This window comes from Ceratina calcarata, unplaced genomic scaffold, assembly GCF_001652005.2.
Source record: "Ceratina calcarata isolate Rehan_Ccalc_2016 unplaced genomic scaffold, ASM165200v1 scaffold43, whole genome shotgun sequence".
Taxonomy (NCBI): Eukaryota; Metazoa; Arthropoda; class Insecta; order Hymenoptera; family Apidae; genus Ceratina; species Ceratina calcarata.
Genome location: NW_017166721.1, coordinates 800,611 through 818,705, shown reverse-complemented (window position 1 = coordinate 818,705; position 18,095 = coordinate 800,611). Strand labels below are relative to the sequence as shown.

Below are 18,095 nucleotides of genomic sequence, written 5' to 3'. Positions count from 1 at the left end.
AAACTATTACCATAAATATTTTATTTCGTATAAAAGTCCGCAATCTATTATTATTATTAATTAGGAAAACTAAATTTTTACTTAAATCAGAGTTGGAATCTGTTTATCATCGAAAATTAAAGGAAAGTATATTTTTTAAGTATCCACTCTCCATTTGTAATAATTGTAATATAAACTATTCATCAGCCGATTGCGTCAAGTATTTAAATAACTATTTAACTGGTTGTTAATCTATTAGTCAGCTAATTTACGTACGTACAGCATAATTGGCAAGGTGACAATCGCGGGTCATTAAATCATCAGTACTGTGTAATGCTGGTAAACTTACCTTGTAAGATTTTTGCCAAGAGAACATATATTGTTGTCGAACAGTTTAAAATATTGTCGAAACAGTATCAAGAAATGTCTTTAATTCGATTAATAATAGTAAATAATCAGTAAAAATTGAATATCATGATTTTCGTCCAAATGATATGAACAAATCATGTTTCACGTGCACTGAGTTAGTAACATCCGTGGCATATTATACCCTACGGTAATTATATTTCATAGACAACAACTTAATGCTTCTGGCTGCAAGCACTATATTAAAAGCAGGATATCTATTTGCATTTACGTTAGACTTGTTTCATTTCAATGACCCGTAAACGTATCGTGTTGATTTACGTAGACGCTGAACTTGATCCCATTATTAATAAATTAGTTCCACACTTGGAGTAAAGATACAGCATGCGATCTCGAATGAAATTTGAAACTGAGCCAGTACTTGAGATAAACCCTCGCCGTCTTCTTACTTTCCAAGGCGATATCGTCGCGTGTGTCGCTCTTCTCTTCTTCCCTCGCATTTAATTTTGCTCTCCAACGATGTCGCACCCACGGATGATCCTCGAGAAAGTTGCTGGCAATTTAAATACGCCGTGAGATAAAAATGTTTTTAACATCAAGTATACATGTTACATATGTATAAATTAATTCCCCAAATGTAGCAGAGTAACTTCGGAAACTAAAATTTGTAAACGAATTACGTGACATTTTGTATGCAATTCAACACGTATTAACGAGTATATCGATTGAGTAATGAAAAAGGAACATCAGACCACTGAATGAACGTTAATTATAAATAGCTCGGATGGAGAGTGAAAGTAATAATATCGTAGGAACGGATTGATAGCTGTCTTTTTATTTGATACGATATTAAAGTTGACATCTCTCGGAGGCGTCCACGATGCATACATATAAAAGTTACAAGGTCAGGTCTATTTTTAACACGCAGTGCTACTGTCTGAAAACTCTTGCTATAAGGAAGAGTATGTACCTACATATTAGGTTGCATTTGAAACATCGGTTTGCATTTGCATAAACGACTATGGTACATTAGCACGTACATTTTAGACGTACAATGGATCACAAGAACTCACAGATTTGTCTGTGAGAAGCCGTAGCTATAATAATGTATATTCAAATCCTCAGTACTGCTTTTAGAAATAAATTGATGTAAGTAAAGTCTGTTCATGTAACAGGCGCTGCCTCTTGTTTATAATAATGGATCTCCAATACATCTGAGATAAATTATTTAATTATCTAGGAATTCGTAAAAATAAATGATGAGTTATTTTAATGAACTACGTGATATTCCACAGTGACTCTGCGTTCGAAGAAAAGGATTACTGATTTCATATGCGCCAATATAACACGTACATTTAATATCCCAAGATGATAACAGAGTTCCGCGTAACGTTCAACTTCCCGTCGTAATACAATTTTAATGTATCCTCAGAAGGTGTGTACATATATACACATGTATATCTATTGTATTCATGTAGTTGTGTATACGGAGATTTAGAATGGAAGGAAAGTTTTCATTCGTAGCATAACAGGTTGATGATAATGAATTTCAACGTGAGCATGTTTGTTAGATTCACTTTGAGATTACGTAGATTGCTTCACCTGGTTCTGAATCATTATCATTAGGAGGAGAATTAAATCTTATGATTAAGAGTGATCACCAGTTACCGCTAATTGCCGAAGTTTATTTTGAAAATATTAAATTACAACTAATGCAGTTAGTCTATTGCGTCTTATTTTTTTCCTAGCACACGTAATGTTAAAATCAATTCGTAAAAAGTAATATTCATTCGCAATAGATTTACAACGTTGATTAGAATGTAGATATGCAAATTAGTGAAAGATAAGTAAACAGAGAATATACGTTATATCGCAGAGACAGCATAATCGTAAAATTGCAAATGCAGATCCTAATTTATATCGCATGTGGAGAATTTAGAGTGGCAAATGCGAGAATGTCCGTTTGAGCAGAAGCTAGAACAGAACTCGCCGTGTCGCGATTCTTAATGTAATGCGTTTGACGCAAGAGGAAGTGGGCATGTAAGAATGAAAACGGTGTACCGGTGCAATTTCAATCGGAAACCCCTCAGTCATCGTTTATTACGCTCACCGCGAATGTAATCGTAGTAAACGACCAGCTACGTTCATTGTTCCGTACAAACCCGATAGCGATCTTTACGTAAAGTCTCCGTTATCGAACATGTAAGCATTTTATAATGTCCCTCGGTTACACAGGTGATAATCTTACACACGACCTGACTGCGGTATTAATATATGAAACCGGTGCATATGAAATCTTTATGAAATGAAATTCATGTTTCCACACGACTTGTTTCAGTTGTTTACGAATCTCATATTTATATGTAGTATTAGAATTTTATAGTAATCTTATCTGCAGTCTATACTATATTTCAGTCGTATACGTGATGTACTAATTATCGCAGATCTTGAAACGTTTTATTTGGAAATTGAAACGGTTTCTGACATATCCTTGTTAGAAGTTGGTTTCTCATACGCCGATGTCAGGTGCAGTAGAGAGAAACCAAGCTTCGAATAGCATCGGTCTCGGTTCCTTTTTGCTCTTCCTGTCTCTGTCCTCCCCGATGCGGTGCGATGTCGCCGGTTTAAAATTAGCTCTCAAGCTCTCTATATGCACCATTCTGAACCGATATACGCTGCGCTTCGTACGGGCGAAATGATAAAAAAAAACGAAGGGGGGGAAAGAAGTAAAAAAACAGTGGATCCTCTTTCGGGGCGAAATCTTCTGGCATGCTCTTTTTTCCTTTGGATCTTTTCTTCTATTTTTCACCCCGTTTCCAATGAACCGTGAAGACTTCTCTCATTCCCCTGTAAATGTACAGTATGTTCTTGGAAAAAGGGTGAAGATGTTTGTAGAAATCCAAGTCGAGTGTTGATAAGTAGACTACAGGTATGTCTTTGGGACGCTGATTTAAAATATGAAATCTAGACTGATATTTCCTTCAGCCTGTTGCATATTTTTTACGCGTCCAGTGTTTCGTTATAAATGCATCAAATCCGCAGCGATAAAAATGTACACTTAAATTTGGTCGTTCATTATGCGATTCATGCCGTGTATCTTTTGTCTTCTAAACCAGTACAAATGTAATGCAGGGATAGAATTAGAAGAGATTGCCAAGCATTGGCAAACGCATAGATCGTTTTTATACAATTTTCTATCTTAAGAACGAGAGAAGCCTCTTTAGTGTTACGTTCTTATTTTCCCTTTACTATTCTCCTTTCGTTTCTATTTTATCCGGAACGTTTCATATCCATGCCTCAGTCTTATAGTAAATAAAATAGAATTTCTGTCTTATCGCAATAAATTTAAAATATCTCTTGATCTTTTAACTGCAGAAATACTTTTGTCTGTATTTGAACGCAGTTCGTTTGTTGTACTTAATTCTGATAATACTTAAAATGCAATAGTAAATCGAGATGTAAGCGTGTGGCTAGCTGGGAGCTATAATCCAGGAGAGGAGCGTAACGGGGGTGAAGGAAAAAAGAGTGTTCGGTTAAAATAGTGTTCTCGTCTCGAGAGGAAAGCTCTTGGCGAGAACGGATCTCTTTACAAGTTATGTGCACGCGGCGAGAGATCGTTGGAATGGATTCGCGTTGGTGGTAAAGGAAGGTTGGAATTAGGAACGGGTTAAGATAACGTTCTCCGCGTGGGTTCCCTTTTTTTTTTTTGGCATCCCTTAAGCCTGTTTCTATCCACACTTTCTGGCTTCTAGAACCTTCGATCACGTGAAATCGCTGCAACTACTAAGACTTCGTCTTACATGAAACGAAATTGTTTCCCTCGTAATCTCTTACCCAGTCTTCTCGAGAAATCAGGGTAAATGTACCATCTGTGGTCGGTACCTTATTTATTCCGATATATTAAGTACTCTGGTGTTTATTAAAATGATTATATTTCTTCCTACATTTTGTTTTAACTTTTCTCGCCTGAAATGGTACAAAAGGGTCTTCTGCAATAATACTATAATATTTTCTATTATTCTTGTTCGAACATATTCAAGATTTCAGTGATCTACTCTTCACTTCTTGGTACCCATTTTTTTTACTAAGTGGTATGGAAACTATTGAAGTAGCCACGAATGGTACATCTATTTTACTTTAATTACGCTGTAAGTCCCGTTGTACGAGATTAGAAACTGAACGCGAAAGTCATATATCCCAGATATTAAGAAAACTTGCTTCCATTTTGCGATATAGTGTAAATACGAGGGAAGTAGAAAGGTCCTGAATTTTGTAATGTGTAGATTGCATAAACCACTTTTTCTACAAATTCATGGATTACTATGTAATACTGTACATACATCTGTAATCTATGTATATTATATGTATTTTCTTATTTAGCATCGAGCAATAGCTAACGTAGTTAACACATTTTTATAAACGCTACATAGTCATATATATCATTAAGTTAACCGAAATATGCTTATTGTAGTCGCAAATTAATATTTATAGCAATGCGTGTGGTTTATTGTTACTCTTAACAATAACAGTGATTTCTTAACGTTTGTAGTGTTGATATCCTTAGCATTAATTTTCTTTTTCATTGTAATGAAGTTTAAATTCATTACCTTTAAAATAGAAGGAGGTACTTCGGATATCGAATGTTCCATATTTAACATGTAACACCCTTTAGTCAGCGTTTTTATCCTTTTGCATAGATTTTATATTCGAAAGGAAATCTGAAAACGCTTCGTCGTCAGTAGACTTGTACAGCGTGTACCTTTAATGCTACCTTGATCTTATAGAAACCATGGATGATGCGCTGAATAAACAAAACATATTTTGCCATTACAGCCGTAACGCGAACTGTTACGGACTTCTATTAAAAACGTATTTATTGTTTCATAATAGGACAGCTAGTTATATTAAATACGTATTATTTGTAGTTCATGGTAAAAATTGTGTTCGGAATAAATACACTATTGATTGAATATTTTTCAATAAAAAGGAATGACAAAACAACAGAGTTTTCCTTGTGAAACTGATTAGAACTCTGCGTTTCTTTATTCTATAATTCCCAACGATTCCTTTGATGTCCCTAAATTCTATCAAATATCAGACATCTGTTTCATTCCGTTTTTCATTCCATCATTAACGATTTCATTGCATTGCATTCTGAACATTATTCGTAAACAACATGGCATGTTCTATTATCGCTGTGAGAGCAAAAGATGTTTTTTTATTTAGCCATATATCACACGTGATTCATCCAAAGTAATTTTTTGTTATCTCAAAGCTCTTATAATCGATCAGAGCGACTATAGACTTATTTATAGTTAAACATTTCATTGAACACCATTAGTAGCTAAGTTGTTTAAGTTATTAATTATAAGTAGTTAATTAAGACGTACCTTGTGATTGGCCATTTAAAGAAGGATGTTGGAATGTTCATTTTAGAACGAATCTGTTCCTTTTTTTATGTCAGTCGTGTAATCAGAGTTACTATAATTATTTATGTATATCAGATAATTTATTCTGTAACTCGTATTTCGAGGTCTTTCTTCATTCTCTCATATCTTTATTGAGATATTTGCAATTACGATGAATGCACAACATCCGTCTGGTCATCATGTCTTTCAAACCGATTCGTATTCAAACTGGGGTGGAACGGAGGGTTCGAAATCTCTTCCGGCAACACGGAGAACCATCTCGAGAAGGAGGAAGGGTGAGTCAATCAGTCGAAGCATGCGGTGGAAGCGACGCATAGAGAGGGATATTTGCATTCGGATAATGAGAAAGTCATTTTATTCAAGCACGTACATAATAAAGGAATTATTCAACAGTACCTAAGCATATATCCTTTTTTATTCGGTTTCAAAGTAATGAACCTTAAAATCGTTTGTAATTCTCTATCAAGTTTTCAATTTTTGTCATTACTAAACTGCGAATTTTTATACAAAATAAAATACTTAAAAGAGATAATTGAATAATGAAATTTAGTATGGTTTGCATTTATGAATTAACTATCATAGCGTGCGATCGAAGCCGCGACCGGGATTCTAGGTCATATAGTCCATGTGCATATGTACGTGGCAAGTAGGTGAAATAAAAAAATGAGAGTCGTCATAACGTGTCTCCCGCAAATACCTCAACGCGCGATACGATTCCTCGAACCGGGGTTCACGGGGTTGAAATTGATGGAACACCGGTTGCTCGTCTTTAAAACCGGAACTCCTCCTCCCCGACGACGGTGTACAAGGGGGTTGAGTCACCTTGTGTGCGCGGGCCAGGACCAATCGCAGGAGCGGTGGCGAGTTCCTGTTGGAGATGAGGTGCGACTGTTGCTATACGGTACAGTCTAGTCTGGTCTGGCACAGCACAGGTGGGTAGTGGCAGAGCCGCCGAAAGGAAGGGGGTGCTCCGGGTGCTCTAGACTAGATCGATAATGCATCTCTTGGCGGGCGTAGTTCCTCTTAGTCGGTGCCGATCGCTCCTGCGGCCGAATGTCCTCCTCGTCGTCCTTCCGGATCTCGTGAGTACTAATCCGATTGCCGGTACCCGAAGTAATTCATATTTCTGCTGATGTAGAAAGTATGACAAGCAAGGTGAAATGATAATTCGAATTCGGTGAATCAATCGTTTCTTCGCGTCGATTGATTCGATTTCATTTTATTCTGTTACTCGAGTGCTACGGACAAGGGTGATATAATCGAAGTGAAACCGTTTTTATTTCGATCTTCCTCTGATTTTAAATAGAGATGCAATCTACTCTTTATGCACTAAAATTCTTTTCTCAGTTTCGTTTACTTCTCACTGGAAATTATTTCCTTTTAAACGCCGTGTGTCGATTTTTTTATCTCTCGTATTATCGTTTAACTCTGAAGTGAATGCATGGTTCGTTCCGTGTTCGAGTTCACGTGAAATACATGTTCGGTCGTTCGAAAGTATCGCGAGCCAAAATTGGTAGAAACGCGTTGAAAGGTGGCTGAGACGTTGAGAAATGTCAACGCACCGGGTCAGCCGCATTTGAGGTGTATTGCGGCAACCGGGCCGGGCTATCGGTCATCCATTCTGCAGTCGGATATAAACGCGATTGAGTGTGAATCATGAGACTTACAGAATTTCTAGCTTTTTCTCGTAAACGTGTTTCGTTGCACTTACACCTCTTCACCTTGAGACTGCGAGCTAATTATGCTATTAACTAATCTATACACCGATCTTGTTAAATGTAAGCTATGTCTATTACTCTTTACAAAAACTAGATGATTGCCTTCTTAATTTTACGTCAATGGAGTGCATAGAATGAAAATGCAAAAGATGTCCTCGTCCATGTAATCGGATGGGCTGTTACGTAAGACATCACGTTGACCGTTCCCCTCCGAGGTTCGAAATTCCAAGATACTCCAATCATTTTTGTTTAAACATGCCTTACAGAAATTTTAATAAAAAGTCTCAAATAATTTTTTCATACGAGAACTGCAGAAGTTGGTCCTTTTTTTTTAATTACTCAAACCAATTGATAATGTGCATACAAAAGACTTATTGTAGAAACGTATTCTTGTTTAACAAATATTTCTTATTGACTGTTTGCAGAACCTCTTCAGCATGCGCTGATTAATGAAGCGGATAATGTAGCGGACAGCGAGGATTCCGAGGACGAGTGGAATTACTATCCTAACAAAGAAAAGGACGCGACAACGCCCGTCAACGAGAGCCTGGAGACGAGAAACGAGGAAGCGAACGAAGTTTCAGGCCGACCGATCGAAGAAGACAACAACGAGTTGAAAATCCAGTCTGAAGGTGTACAGGAGGATATTAAATGCGAAGATTCGAAAGAGGAACCGCTTGAGCTTATTAACACAGAGGTGTGTATCATTTTTAAACTGATTTTAGGAATTCATTAATTTTCAATGAGAAACATAAAAGATGAATTAGACGATATCTGAAGTTGATTGATTTGAGAATTTAAAATAGAATAATTTCACCATACAGATTAGCACCGTGGAGAGAACATCGGTACCGGAGGACAAAGAGCGAGCTCGCTTAGAAGAGCAAGAAAACCTGAAGGACATGGATTTTCAATTAAACCCGAACGCTGCCGAATTTATTCCAGTTTCGCCACAATTCGCCGAGCCAAGAATGAGTCTTATCGAGGACTACCCCGTTTCCGGTTCACCTTTCAAACAGGTCCCGCAAATGGACGATATTCAAGTACCCAGTCAAAGCGAGTTCGAGAAAGAGGTGTGCCAGAGACCGAGGGAAGTCGAAAGCGACGAGAAGGAATATCAGAACGGCGACAATCTGCAACGTACCGCCGACTGTGCGGACTTCATGTCCGAGCGACAGAAAGTCACCCAAAGTAATTTGGACGATTCGGAAATTTCATCCACGAAAGCCGAATTCGGAGATGAATCGACGGCCAGCTTCTTAACCGCCAGCGAATTCCACAGAACAGGTGTCACAGTGGACGAATCGTTCTCTAGCTCCGAACGCGATTACGACATCGCCAAAGATCCGATGGCTATGTCGTTCACGCCTAGCGACTTCGAAGCGGCGTTCGACAAGGGTGTCGATCTGAATGCCGTGCACAATTTAAGCAACACCGATCTGGACGAGAATAACGGCACGGAGAAAGACGACGAAGATCTCATTAGAAAATGTGCAGATTTCCAAACTGATTCCACCGAAACAACGCGCGATGTTGTTATTAAGGAGACAGTATCTGAGGTCCCTGAAGAAGCCGCGGTCCTCGTGAACCTATCCTCGCATCAAGAGGACAGCGAAGAGACATTCATCGAGCCCGCGGACGGAACGTCGGAAGAGAAGACCGTTGATTTACTGAACTTACAATCAGAATCTTCCCAAGAGCAGCAGGAGATTGCGAGATACGATCACTCCCCATTGACCGAGAATTACTCCGGAGAATTCGAGTCTGAAAAGGAGCCTGTGTCTATCGATAATGAGCAGCCTTTGTCGCCTTCCAGCGTCGATATAGACGAGACGAAACCTATAGGCGAGGCCAGCGAAGACGCCGTTCTTCCTGAAAGCGATCTCCAGAAAGAAGCTTGCACAAACGATACGCCTTCATCGTTGTCGCCAGTTCCGTCACCGATGGAAGACGACGTAGTAGCCCCTACGAACGCCTCGGACGATCTATTCGCGTTGCACGCAGATGCTCCAGAGTTTGTGCCTGGACACTACGGTTCCCAAACACTCGAAAGCAACGAAGCTTGTCTATTATCTCCCATGGAAGCTGCGGGCGTCTGTGAAATTTCACCCGATGAACCAGTTGAAAGCGCATTCGAGCCGATTAAAGAAAATTTGGCTGCGACCTTAGAGCGCGACGAAAAGGAAATCGATGAGGTGTGCGTGAAACCAGCAGTACAAGAAAATTTGTTGAACTTTGTCGAAGAAGAGAACGCTTGCGCGAAGCCATCTCAATTCCTTGAAGAACTGACGCCGCCGGCATCGCCACAAGAAATTAAACGAAACATCATCGACGATGTCATTTGCCCTTTCGAATCGTCTGCCAATAGGGAGCACGAAGACAAGCTTGAATCGACAGAGACACCTGAAGAAACAAATTTGATCGAATGTAAGAAGGAAATCGCAGAGGCGATGGAGGAGCCAGAGCAATCGACGGAACACGTGAAACCGTTCGAAACGATGGAATCGATAAAAGAACTTACTATGAACTTGTCCGACTCTATGCAAGAATTCACAGGCTTAGAAAAACAGTTGCAACCGAAAGAAGACGAGATTCTTGCATCCAACGTTGTTGAAGATGTAAAGCAAGAAGAAGTGAAAGAAGACGTGCAACCAGAAAAACTCGTGAACTTCGTAGTCGAGGAACAATGCAAGATACAAGAGGAGATAAAAGTCGAGAGTCTTCCTTCAGAAACGAAAGAAGTTGAACAATTAGAAACGAAGGAACCGGAAGTGAACGTACCAGAAATTAAGCCAGAAGCTAAGGAACCGGAAGTCGAAGAACCAAAAGAGAAGGCCGAAATTAAAGAAAACAAAGTGACTGAAGTAGCCGCAGCGGTGGCAGCAACCGCAGCAGTCGCAGCGGCGGGAGCAGCCGTAGTGCAGAGCAAAGCGAAACCGAAAACGACTTCGACGAAACCAACAAAAACCACAACTACGAAAACAGCTGCGTCAAAATCAAATCCGACGTCTCCCTCGAAGACCACAGCCGCTGCTACGCGAACATCGACTTCGGCGACGAAGAAGCCGTCCACGACTGCTGCGGCACGTCCCAAGGATCTGGATGCTCCGAAGAAGTCCACGGTGTCGACCACAACGGCCAGTAAACCGTTGACTCCGAAATCGTCGAAGACCACGACATTGGCCGCCGCAGCGAAACCGAGCACGACCAGATTGAGCACTAGCACCGCCCCTAAACTAAAGTTAGTGGCGTCTCCGAAACCGTCGGACAAGAAACCGACTGCGAACGGCGATGTCAAACCTTTGAGCAAACCGGCTACGAGCAAACCTGCTGTCACTAAATCATTGGCTACCAAAACGTCGACTACCTCGAAGATGTCTACGACCACGCGAACCGCCGGAACAACGACGACGGTTACGATGGCGAAACCGAGACCCACTTCGGCTATTACGAAAACAACTACGAGCGTGACCACTAAGTCCAGTTCAACGGCCATCAGCTCCACTACGTCCACACCAAGGCCCAAGACGGCACCGACTTCTGGAACAGCGACGAAGACTCGGTTGTTAGCCAAGTCTCCTATAATCGATAAACAGGTAAAAGAAACCGCGAATAAACAGATCTCTATGGCGAGAACCTCCGCTGGCGCTTCCAAAACGACCACGGCCCGTTTGTCCGGCACTAGTTCAGCTACGAGCACCACGGTGAGACGCGCGTCGTCGACGACGAAGACCACGGCGACGTCGCAGACCAAGAAGTCTACGACGACGACGTCGAAGACTACGAAGACCTCGGCGGTCGGGAAGTCTGCCACGGAAAAGGCAAAGATCGTGCAAAACGGCGTTTCTGAGAAAGTCGAAATCAACGCGATAATCGATGACGTGCCGAAGAAAGATCTCTCACCGGTGGTCGCTCCGAACGATAACCAGCTGATCGCAAGTTCGGATTGAATTGGCAATCAGCCGAACGAAATCGGGTTCGATCTTAATTTACGTCGATCGCATCTCACGCACCGATAAACGTTGTTGTTCTTTCTTTTTTTTTAATCGATGAGAAAGGAGAGGAAACATCCGCTAAGCAGTAGTCTTTTAGGGAATATATAATAACGAATCGGAGGGAGTTTTTACTATAATTAGCGTACAATATAAAATAATAATATATTAATGTGTATATGTGTGTGTGTGTACCGATAAAGTAACGAGTCTGTTTATCTATATTGGCGGAGAGAAAGAGAGAGAGAGAGAGATAGAGAGAATGTGCGTTTGCTTGAGTGAACGAAACAGAGTGAAAGAGAATAAGAGATTGTATGTGTGTATGAGAGAACGTACATACCCTTTAAAAAATGAAAATGAAAAAATAAAACAATATTATCGCTTTTGACTGCTTCGAATCGTGCTGGTTATGTGGTGTCTCGTCGGACGCAAATATGTAATAATAAATTAAAAGAGAAGGAATTAGATGCGAAGAAGACCGAAGTGGATTGATGGTGGCGGACGAAAGGGAATTGAAAGAGCAAAGAATATGAATATCGATTGAATATGTAAATAAGTGGACGCGTTTCTTACGCGGCCTCGGATACGTTTTATCGTAAGTGGTGCTGCAACTGGCCTGTAAAACATTTAACATTCGATACGCTGGTCCAACTGAGAAGTCATCAAACAAATATCTACTGAAATTAAATCGGGATCCGAAAGAGGAAGAAGCGTTTAGTTGTGACACGCCTCGGCCGTGCGAGTCGGTTTCTTAAACATAATCTTAATCGTAAAGAAAAAAACGAACACGAAGCTGGACAGTCTTTTTATATTTTTTAATTTTATATGTGCATTATACTTGATAATGAATGATTTATCGTCGTACTTTTTATGAAGATAGAACTTACACACTTAAAATATTCATATATCCGAACACGCATACACAGAACACACGCGTACGTATACAAATACATACGGACGCATTACACACGTGAGAGAACACGAAACGCGAACAACACAGGTACCATATATTTATTTCTTTTTTGTTTGTTCCTATTCCGAAGTTGAGTATACTGCGAGAGAATATTATAATGCCTCGTCATTAATTAATGTCATTCTTATGTATTCTCTATCCATGTATGTACAGCACTTTTATGAGTTAATGTGATACATTATTATATTAAATAAATTCGAACAGATATAGAATACGATGGGAGGATTTATATACGTAAAATAACACGCGAGCAAAATGATGACTATCGATTACATACTGTGGAAAGAGACACGCGTGAACAACGAAAAGAGAAGTTGGAGTTCTCGTAGAGAAAAAAAAAATAGAGAGAGAGAGAGAGATAGAGAGAATGTGCGTTTGCTTGAGTGAACGAAACAGAGTGAAAGAGAATAAGAGATTGTATGTGTGTATGAGAGAACGTACATACCCTTTAAAAAATGAAAATGAAAAAATAAAACAATATTATCGCTTTTGACTGCTTCGAATCGTGCTGGTTATGTGGTGTCTCGTCGGACGCAAATATGTAATAATAAATTAAAAGAGAAGGAATTAGATGCGAAGAAGACCGAAGTGGATTGATGGTGGCGGACGAAAGGGAATTGAAAGAGCAAAGAATATGAATATCGATTGAATATGTAAATAAGTGGACGCGTTTCTTACGCGGCCTCGGATACGTTTTATCGTAAGTGGTGCTGCAACTGGCCTGTAAAACATTTAACATTCGATACGCTGGTCCAACTGAGAAGTCATCAAACAAATATCTACTGAAATTAAATCGGGATCCGAAAGAGGAAGAAGCGTTTAGTTGTGACACGCCTCGGCCGTGCGAGTCGGTTTCTTAAACATAATCTTAATCGTAAAGAAAAAAACGAACACGAAGCTGGACAGTCTTTTTATATTTTTTAATTTTATATGTGCATTATACTTGATAATGAATGATTTATCGTCGTACTTTTTATGAAGATAGAACTTACACACTTAAAATATTCATATATCCGAACACGCATACACAGAACACACGCGTACGTATACAAATACATACGGACGCATTACACACGTGAGAGAACACGAAACGCGAACAACACAGGTACCATATATTTATTTCTTTTTTGTTTGTTCCTATTCCGAAGTTGAGTATACTGCGAGAGAATATTATAATGCCTCGTCATTAATTAATGTCATTCTTATGTATTCTCTATCCATGTATGTACAGCACTTTTATGAGTTAATGTGATACATTATTATATTAAATAAATTCGAACAGATATAGAATACGATGGGAGGATTTATATACGTAAAATAACACGCGAGCAAAATGATGACTATCGATTACATACTGTGGAAAGAGACACGCGTGAACAACGAAAAGAGAAGTTGGAGTTCTCGTAGAGAAAAAAAAAAATTGAAACCGATACAATAATCATTATTTGAAGAGAGACACTTGCCTCGTTTCTTCAAAGCTCTACTCGCTAGATTCAGATTAGTAAAAGTAATTAATTTTGATTCGAAATCGCTTAAAGATTTTTAGCGCAGAAGTCATTCAATCCGAAACTACCGAGTACGAGAGAAGACAAATTAATTTTCGTAAATAATAATTGTTTCTTTCTTTTTCTATTATTATTTGCGGTTCGGTATTTAGATTGATCATGATATATTTGTTAAGAACATTTCGTTTTAAGAATTTGACTAATTACATACTAAACACACGTAATTCAAGTTTTACTATCGTTAAACCAATAAAATGAAGCGATGAAAATTTTGAAAAGTTTATAACAGAATAACACGAAGTTCTTAACTGCCAAAAAAATGTTGCTACATAAGAGAAACTAATTTCTTTCTATTCTTGTTCCTCTTTTATTCCTGTCTATCTCTTGTCTATAAGCAGGTACTTAGAGATTCTTTTTGTAATACACGTACGTATAAGAATTCGTCGTTCTTCAGAGTTTTTGCTGAATCAATAGCGCGAGGATAATCTGTATCGTTTTAAACAGAATATAATAATGCAGCAATAATCGTGAAATTTTTCCAGAGGAAACATTTTCCTTGTACACTCGTTATAGTATTACAAAGTAAAGCGCACTTTTCGATTATATGAAAGTTGAGCTGAAGTCTACATACTAAATACCTATTCATTTCATTTTCATTGAACATCTTCCGAATAATTCGTAGCATCTTTAGAATTGTTAAACTACGATGGGAGGTAAAGAAATGTATACGAAGTGAAAAAAGTTTTCAATTTTTAATTAATATAAAACAATGATATTATTTGTTAAAAAGTCTAAAAAAATTTTGTTTACAGCCTCTTGTATGTACGTACTGCCTTGAGGTCGCCCTTGTTGGTAGACAGATGCTGAAAAGTAAAAATTGACATAACATTAGAATTAGTTTTAAACATCTAACAGTAGCCATTAAATATTTAATATCGTTCCTTTATAGATCTTGTATAATTTGTAACGTGATATTAACAAGAGTTCTGAATATTGCATGTTTATAAGATTTCAAAAGGTGGAATACTAAGCCTCTGGTTGATGGTAATTTAAATGCTTGTCTTGTTAGTTAGTGATGGATGTTGACCGATTTCCAATTCAACGTTACGTTTCTATTTAATAATAAAAAATTTTGCAGACCAAATGTTTCTTGATCGAATTGCATTTAACGATTCGTTTAACGATAACGTTCAAGAGAAACGTGTAAAGGTGCTCACAGCTTTCATCTCGGTGTCGGTGAACTCGTAAACCCGAATGATCTTCAGATTGTCGGTTACTTGCGTCTCCGTTCTGAAAGAGTCACCATCCTTCGTCGTGACGCTCTGTAAATTACGAGAATTTAAATTCTAGATATTCGTCTCAATTAATTTAATTTTTTACATGGACTATTTGATCGTGTCAACTTGCAATTTGAAATAGTCTCTTAGACAATCGTCCAGATATTCTATCACAAGTCTATAATGAATATCAGAAGTAGATTTCTTTTATCGAAATTACAATCGATATAAGATAAACATATATTCTACAATTCTGTTTAATCTACATTATTCTTATCGTAAAAAGTAAAAGATTCGAATCCTTGTAACTTCTTATGTTCAGATTAGATAATATTCAAAGTACAACAGTATAATATCAAAGTTCCAAAAAGAACTCGTCAGCCTCGAGTGTCAATTATTTTATTATGACGATCACTTCCTAACTGTTTTACAATTTCGGAGTTCGGAGTCACGTTATCTTATTAATAAAAATAAGGAATCGTATGAACCTGGAATTTACGATCCGGGGAGGAGGGTAGCTTCTCTTCGTAGGGCTCGCCGAGTTTGAAGGTCGCGGAGCTGGTCCTTCCGTCGGAGTTGACGGTGAGGGACCATTGGTCGCCGTTGTTTTGCACCTCGATCAAGGGTTTCGATTGCAGGAACACAGACGCTAGCTCTCCTTGTCCGAGGGCCTTCATGAACTCATCGAAGTTCTCGTGCGAAACGTATTGGTATTTGCCGACGATCTGCACCATCTTGACTGTGATCTCACGGTTCGATTCAGAGGAACGTACGCACAGGGTTGAACTCTAGCAACGAGTAGCCAGTCACCGCGGCGGACGTTCCTTTTATAAGATCATCAGGGGCTACTTGTCGTCATGCCAGCGTGTACGTGAATCAACACAAGCACAATCTCTGATCGACTGGGATAAGTGTCGAACGGATTATCGCGTACGCCGATTCTGTTGTCATTTCGCTAACACTATCGCCAGATAGCGAGTGGAATGGGAGGAAAATTCAGGTACTCCGTCTCCATTATAAATATGGAAAATTGTATTAAACCGGTAAATAGGAAATATCGAAAAAAGAATCTGAATAACTCGAATGTTTACGGAGTCACGTTCCTCGAGTACAAAGTTCATAAAAATTGTCTGTAAAAATGAATCAGCAAAGTGACGAATCGGTTATCTCCGAAAAGTTAAATAATTCAAAGCATGTTCGTTGTATTGGATTATCAAACTGTCAGTTCCAATCCCTTTAATGTAAAACAATCTGAACAGTTCCCTTCTAAACACCTTTGAACGAAGGACTACTTACGTAGTGTTTAACATGGCTAGGATCTATTAATTCGAGTAACTACTTTAACTAGACAATTAATGTTGCGCATTAGCGAATTGGACTAACCGGTTGTGATTGACGATTCTCTGGGTCTATGAACGCGTACAACGGGAACGGGTCTAGGAACGTGAAATCGCTGATGTTATTTGATTAACGAAAAAACATAATTTTCAGGTGTGCTGATCTTGCATAGATAAACGATGAATATCGATTTCGCGTTATCTCTACAAATAAGTCTCGAGCCCCCAGATCTTATAAAATGAATTAAAGTACAAAGAACACTGCACTTGTATTTAAAAATATTGCTACGTGCAAATTCTCAATTAAATTCCATAATAGATGAAAAAAATATTCTTCGGATCAAAAGAATTTGTCTAATCTGAGTTTGTTTCAATTAAATTTCACAATTTCTACTTTGAATTTATGGGAGTAGAAATTGGGCATTTACCTCTCTCTTGCCTCAAGTATATAAAATTTCTTTTCTTCTTCGACTGGTTCTTTTATCAAATTCAAACGAAGGACGATGGTTATATTTAATCAATCGTTTCGGAAAAGGAACAGCGTTTACCGTTTTGTTGCCGGGCTCCCTGGCACGCATACATGCAAACTTAATTCCGGTCGACGCGTCGCGATGCGACAGCCCGTTCCCTGCGATATGCGCCGTCTGTGATTTTAATAAAACACGTAGCGTGGGTCAAAGTATTGGTAGACGTGTGTGTGCGAGTACATGCATTCAAATGGGCGCGCATGGTTAATCGCGCGAAATGCATGCATGTGCGTGTGCGTAGTTTAATGCAGTCTGCGTTTCCGAGGCGCATTCAGCATAGTTGGGTTATTTATTGGCTCGCTGCACCGATTCTAACGCGTTCCTCCTCGTAAAAACGCGTCGCCACCGCGTTCGATGCACTGGTACCCCATCGGCGACACTCGCGTGTCAATTAAAATGAGGAGAGAAGTTTCGAAGCAACAGTCTTTTAGAAACACATAATAAATTATTATCTTGATTTATATTTTATATAGTTCAGTATGAAACATTTGAATTACGGATGTTCATACAAGGGTGTGCGTAGTTTTATTACTTATCATAAATGTTATACGACTATGACAGCATCGAACGTTCATAATCATCTTAATCGTAATTATCTGTATCGCATTTTCCGTCACGCTGAACTTTGCTATACTTCGACTTATCTCCTTTTATCAACAAAAGATCGCATCCACGATTTTTTATCGAATCCGATAATTGAGAGATCAATTTTTAGCTGATGGTATATTCTCACTTCACTTAATGTCGTAGCATTAAAATGTAAAAAATTCAAGAACGAAAATTCAGTACTGTTCTCATAACTTGTTTTCAGATACATGTGGCATAGAGTGGATATGAAGATTGTTTGGAATTTTGTTAGATTTCTTTTCGCAAGGTGCATACATATAAGAAAAGGTTGATTTCAGATTAGATAACTTATTGATGCAGCTTTTTATTTCGTCGATAAACATTTCTGATCCATTGGTATCGTTTATAATTTTTCAGTTATATCT

The 18,095-nt window shown here is 38.7% G+C and overlaps 2 protein-coding genes across 2 annotated transcripts in view; one reads left to right on the top strand and one right to left on the bottom strand.

Moving 5' to 3' along the window:
• The window catches only part of LOC108626818 (serine-rich adhesin for platelets), a 56,976-nt gene extending 44,305 nt beyond the window's left edge, over window positions 1–12,671 (top strand). The window contains exons 9-10 of the mRNA XM_018027711.2: window positions 7,918–8,189; window positions 8,317–12,671. Coding sequence (XP_017883200.1) covers window positions 7,918–8,189; window positions 8,317–11,442 — 3,398 coding nt within the window. The 3' untranslated portion in view covers window positions 11,443–12,671. The remainder of the gene's footprint in view (window positions 1–7,917; window positions 8,190–8,316) is intronic.
• Window positions 12,672–14,699: 2,028 nt separating this feature from the next.
• On the bottom strand, window positions 14,700–16,324 carry Fabpl (FABP-like protein). Its single transcript, XM_018027715.2, has 3 exons — window positions 15,728–16,324; window positions 15,180–15,284; window positions 14,700–14,825 (listed from the first exon to the last, which is right to left on the bottom strand). Exons 1-3 carry the CDS (start codon window positions 15,971–15,973, stop codon window positions 14,769–14,771), a joined length of 408 nt encoding a protein of 135 aa, XP_017883204.1. The 5' UTR covers window positions 15,974–16,324; the 3' UTR covers window positions 14,700–14,768.
• Window positions 16,325–18,095: the final 1,771 nt, after the last annotated feature.

Bases quoted from the DNA above. Each gene is read 5' to 3' on its own strand.
- Fabpl (XM_018027715.2), bottom strand. From the start codon at position 15,973: ATGGTGCAGATCGTCGGCAAATACCAATACGTTTCGCACGAGAACTTC. The intron at 15,285-15,727 runs GTTCATACGATT...CGTAATTTACAG, and splicing joins CCCCGGATCGTAAATTCCAG to AGCGTCACGACGAAGGATGG. The intron at 14,826-15,179 runs GTGAGCACCTTT...TTTACTTTTCAG, and splicing joins CCGACACCGAGATGAAAGCT to CATCTGTCTACCAACAAGGG.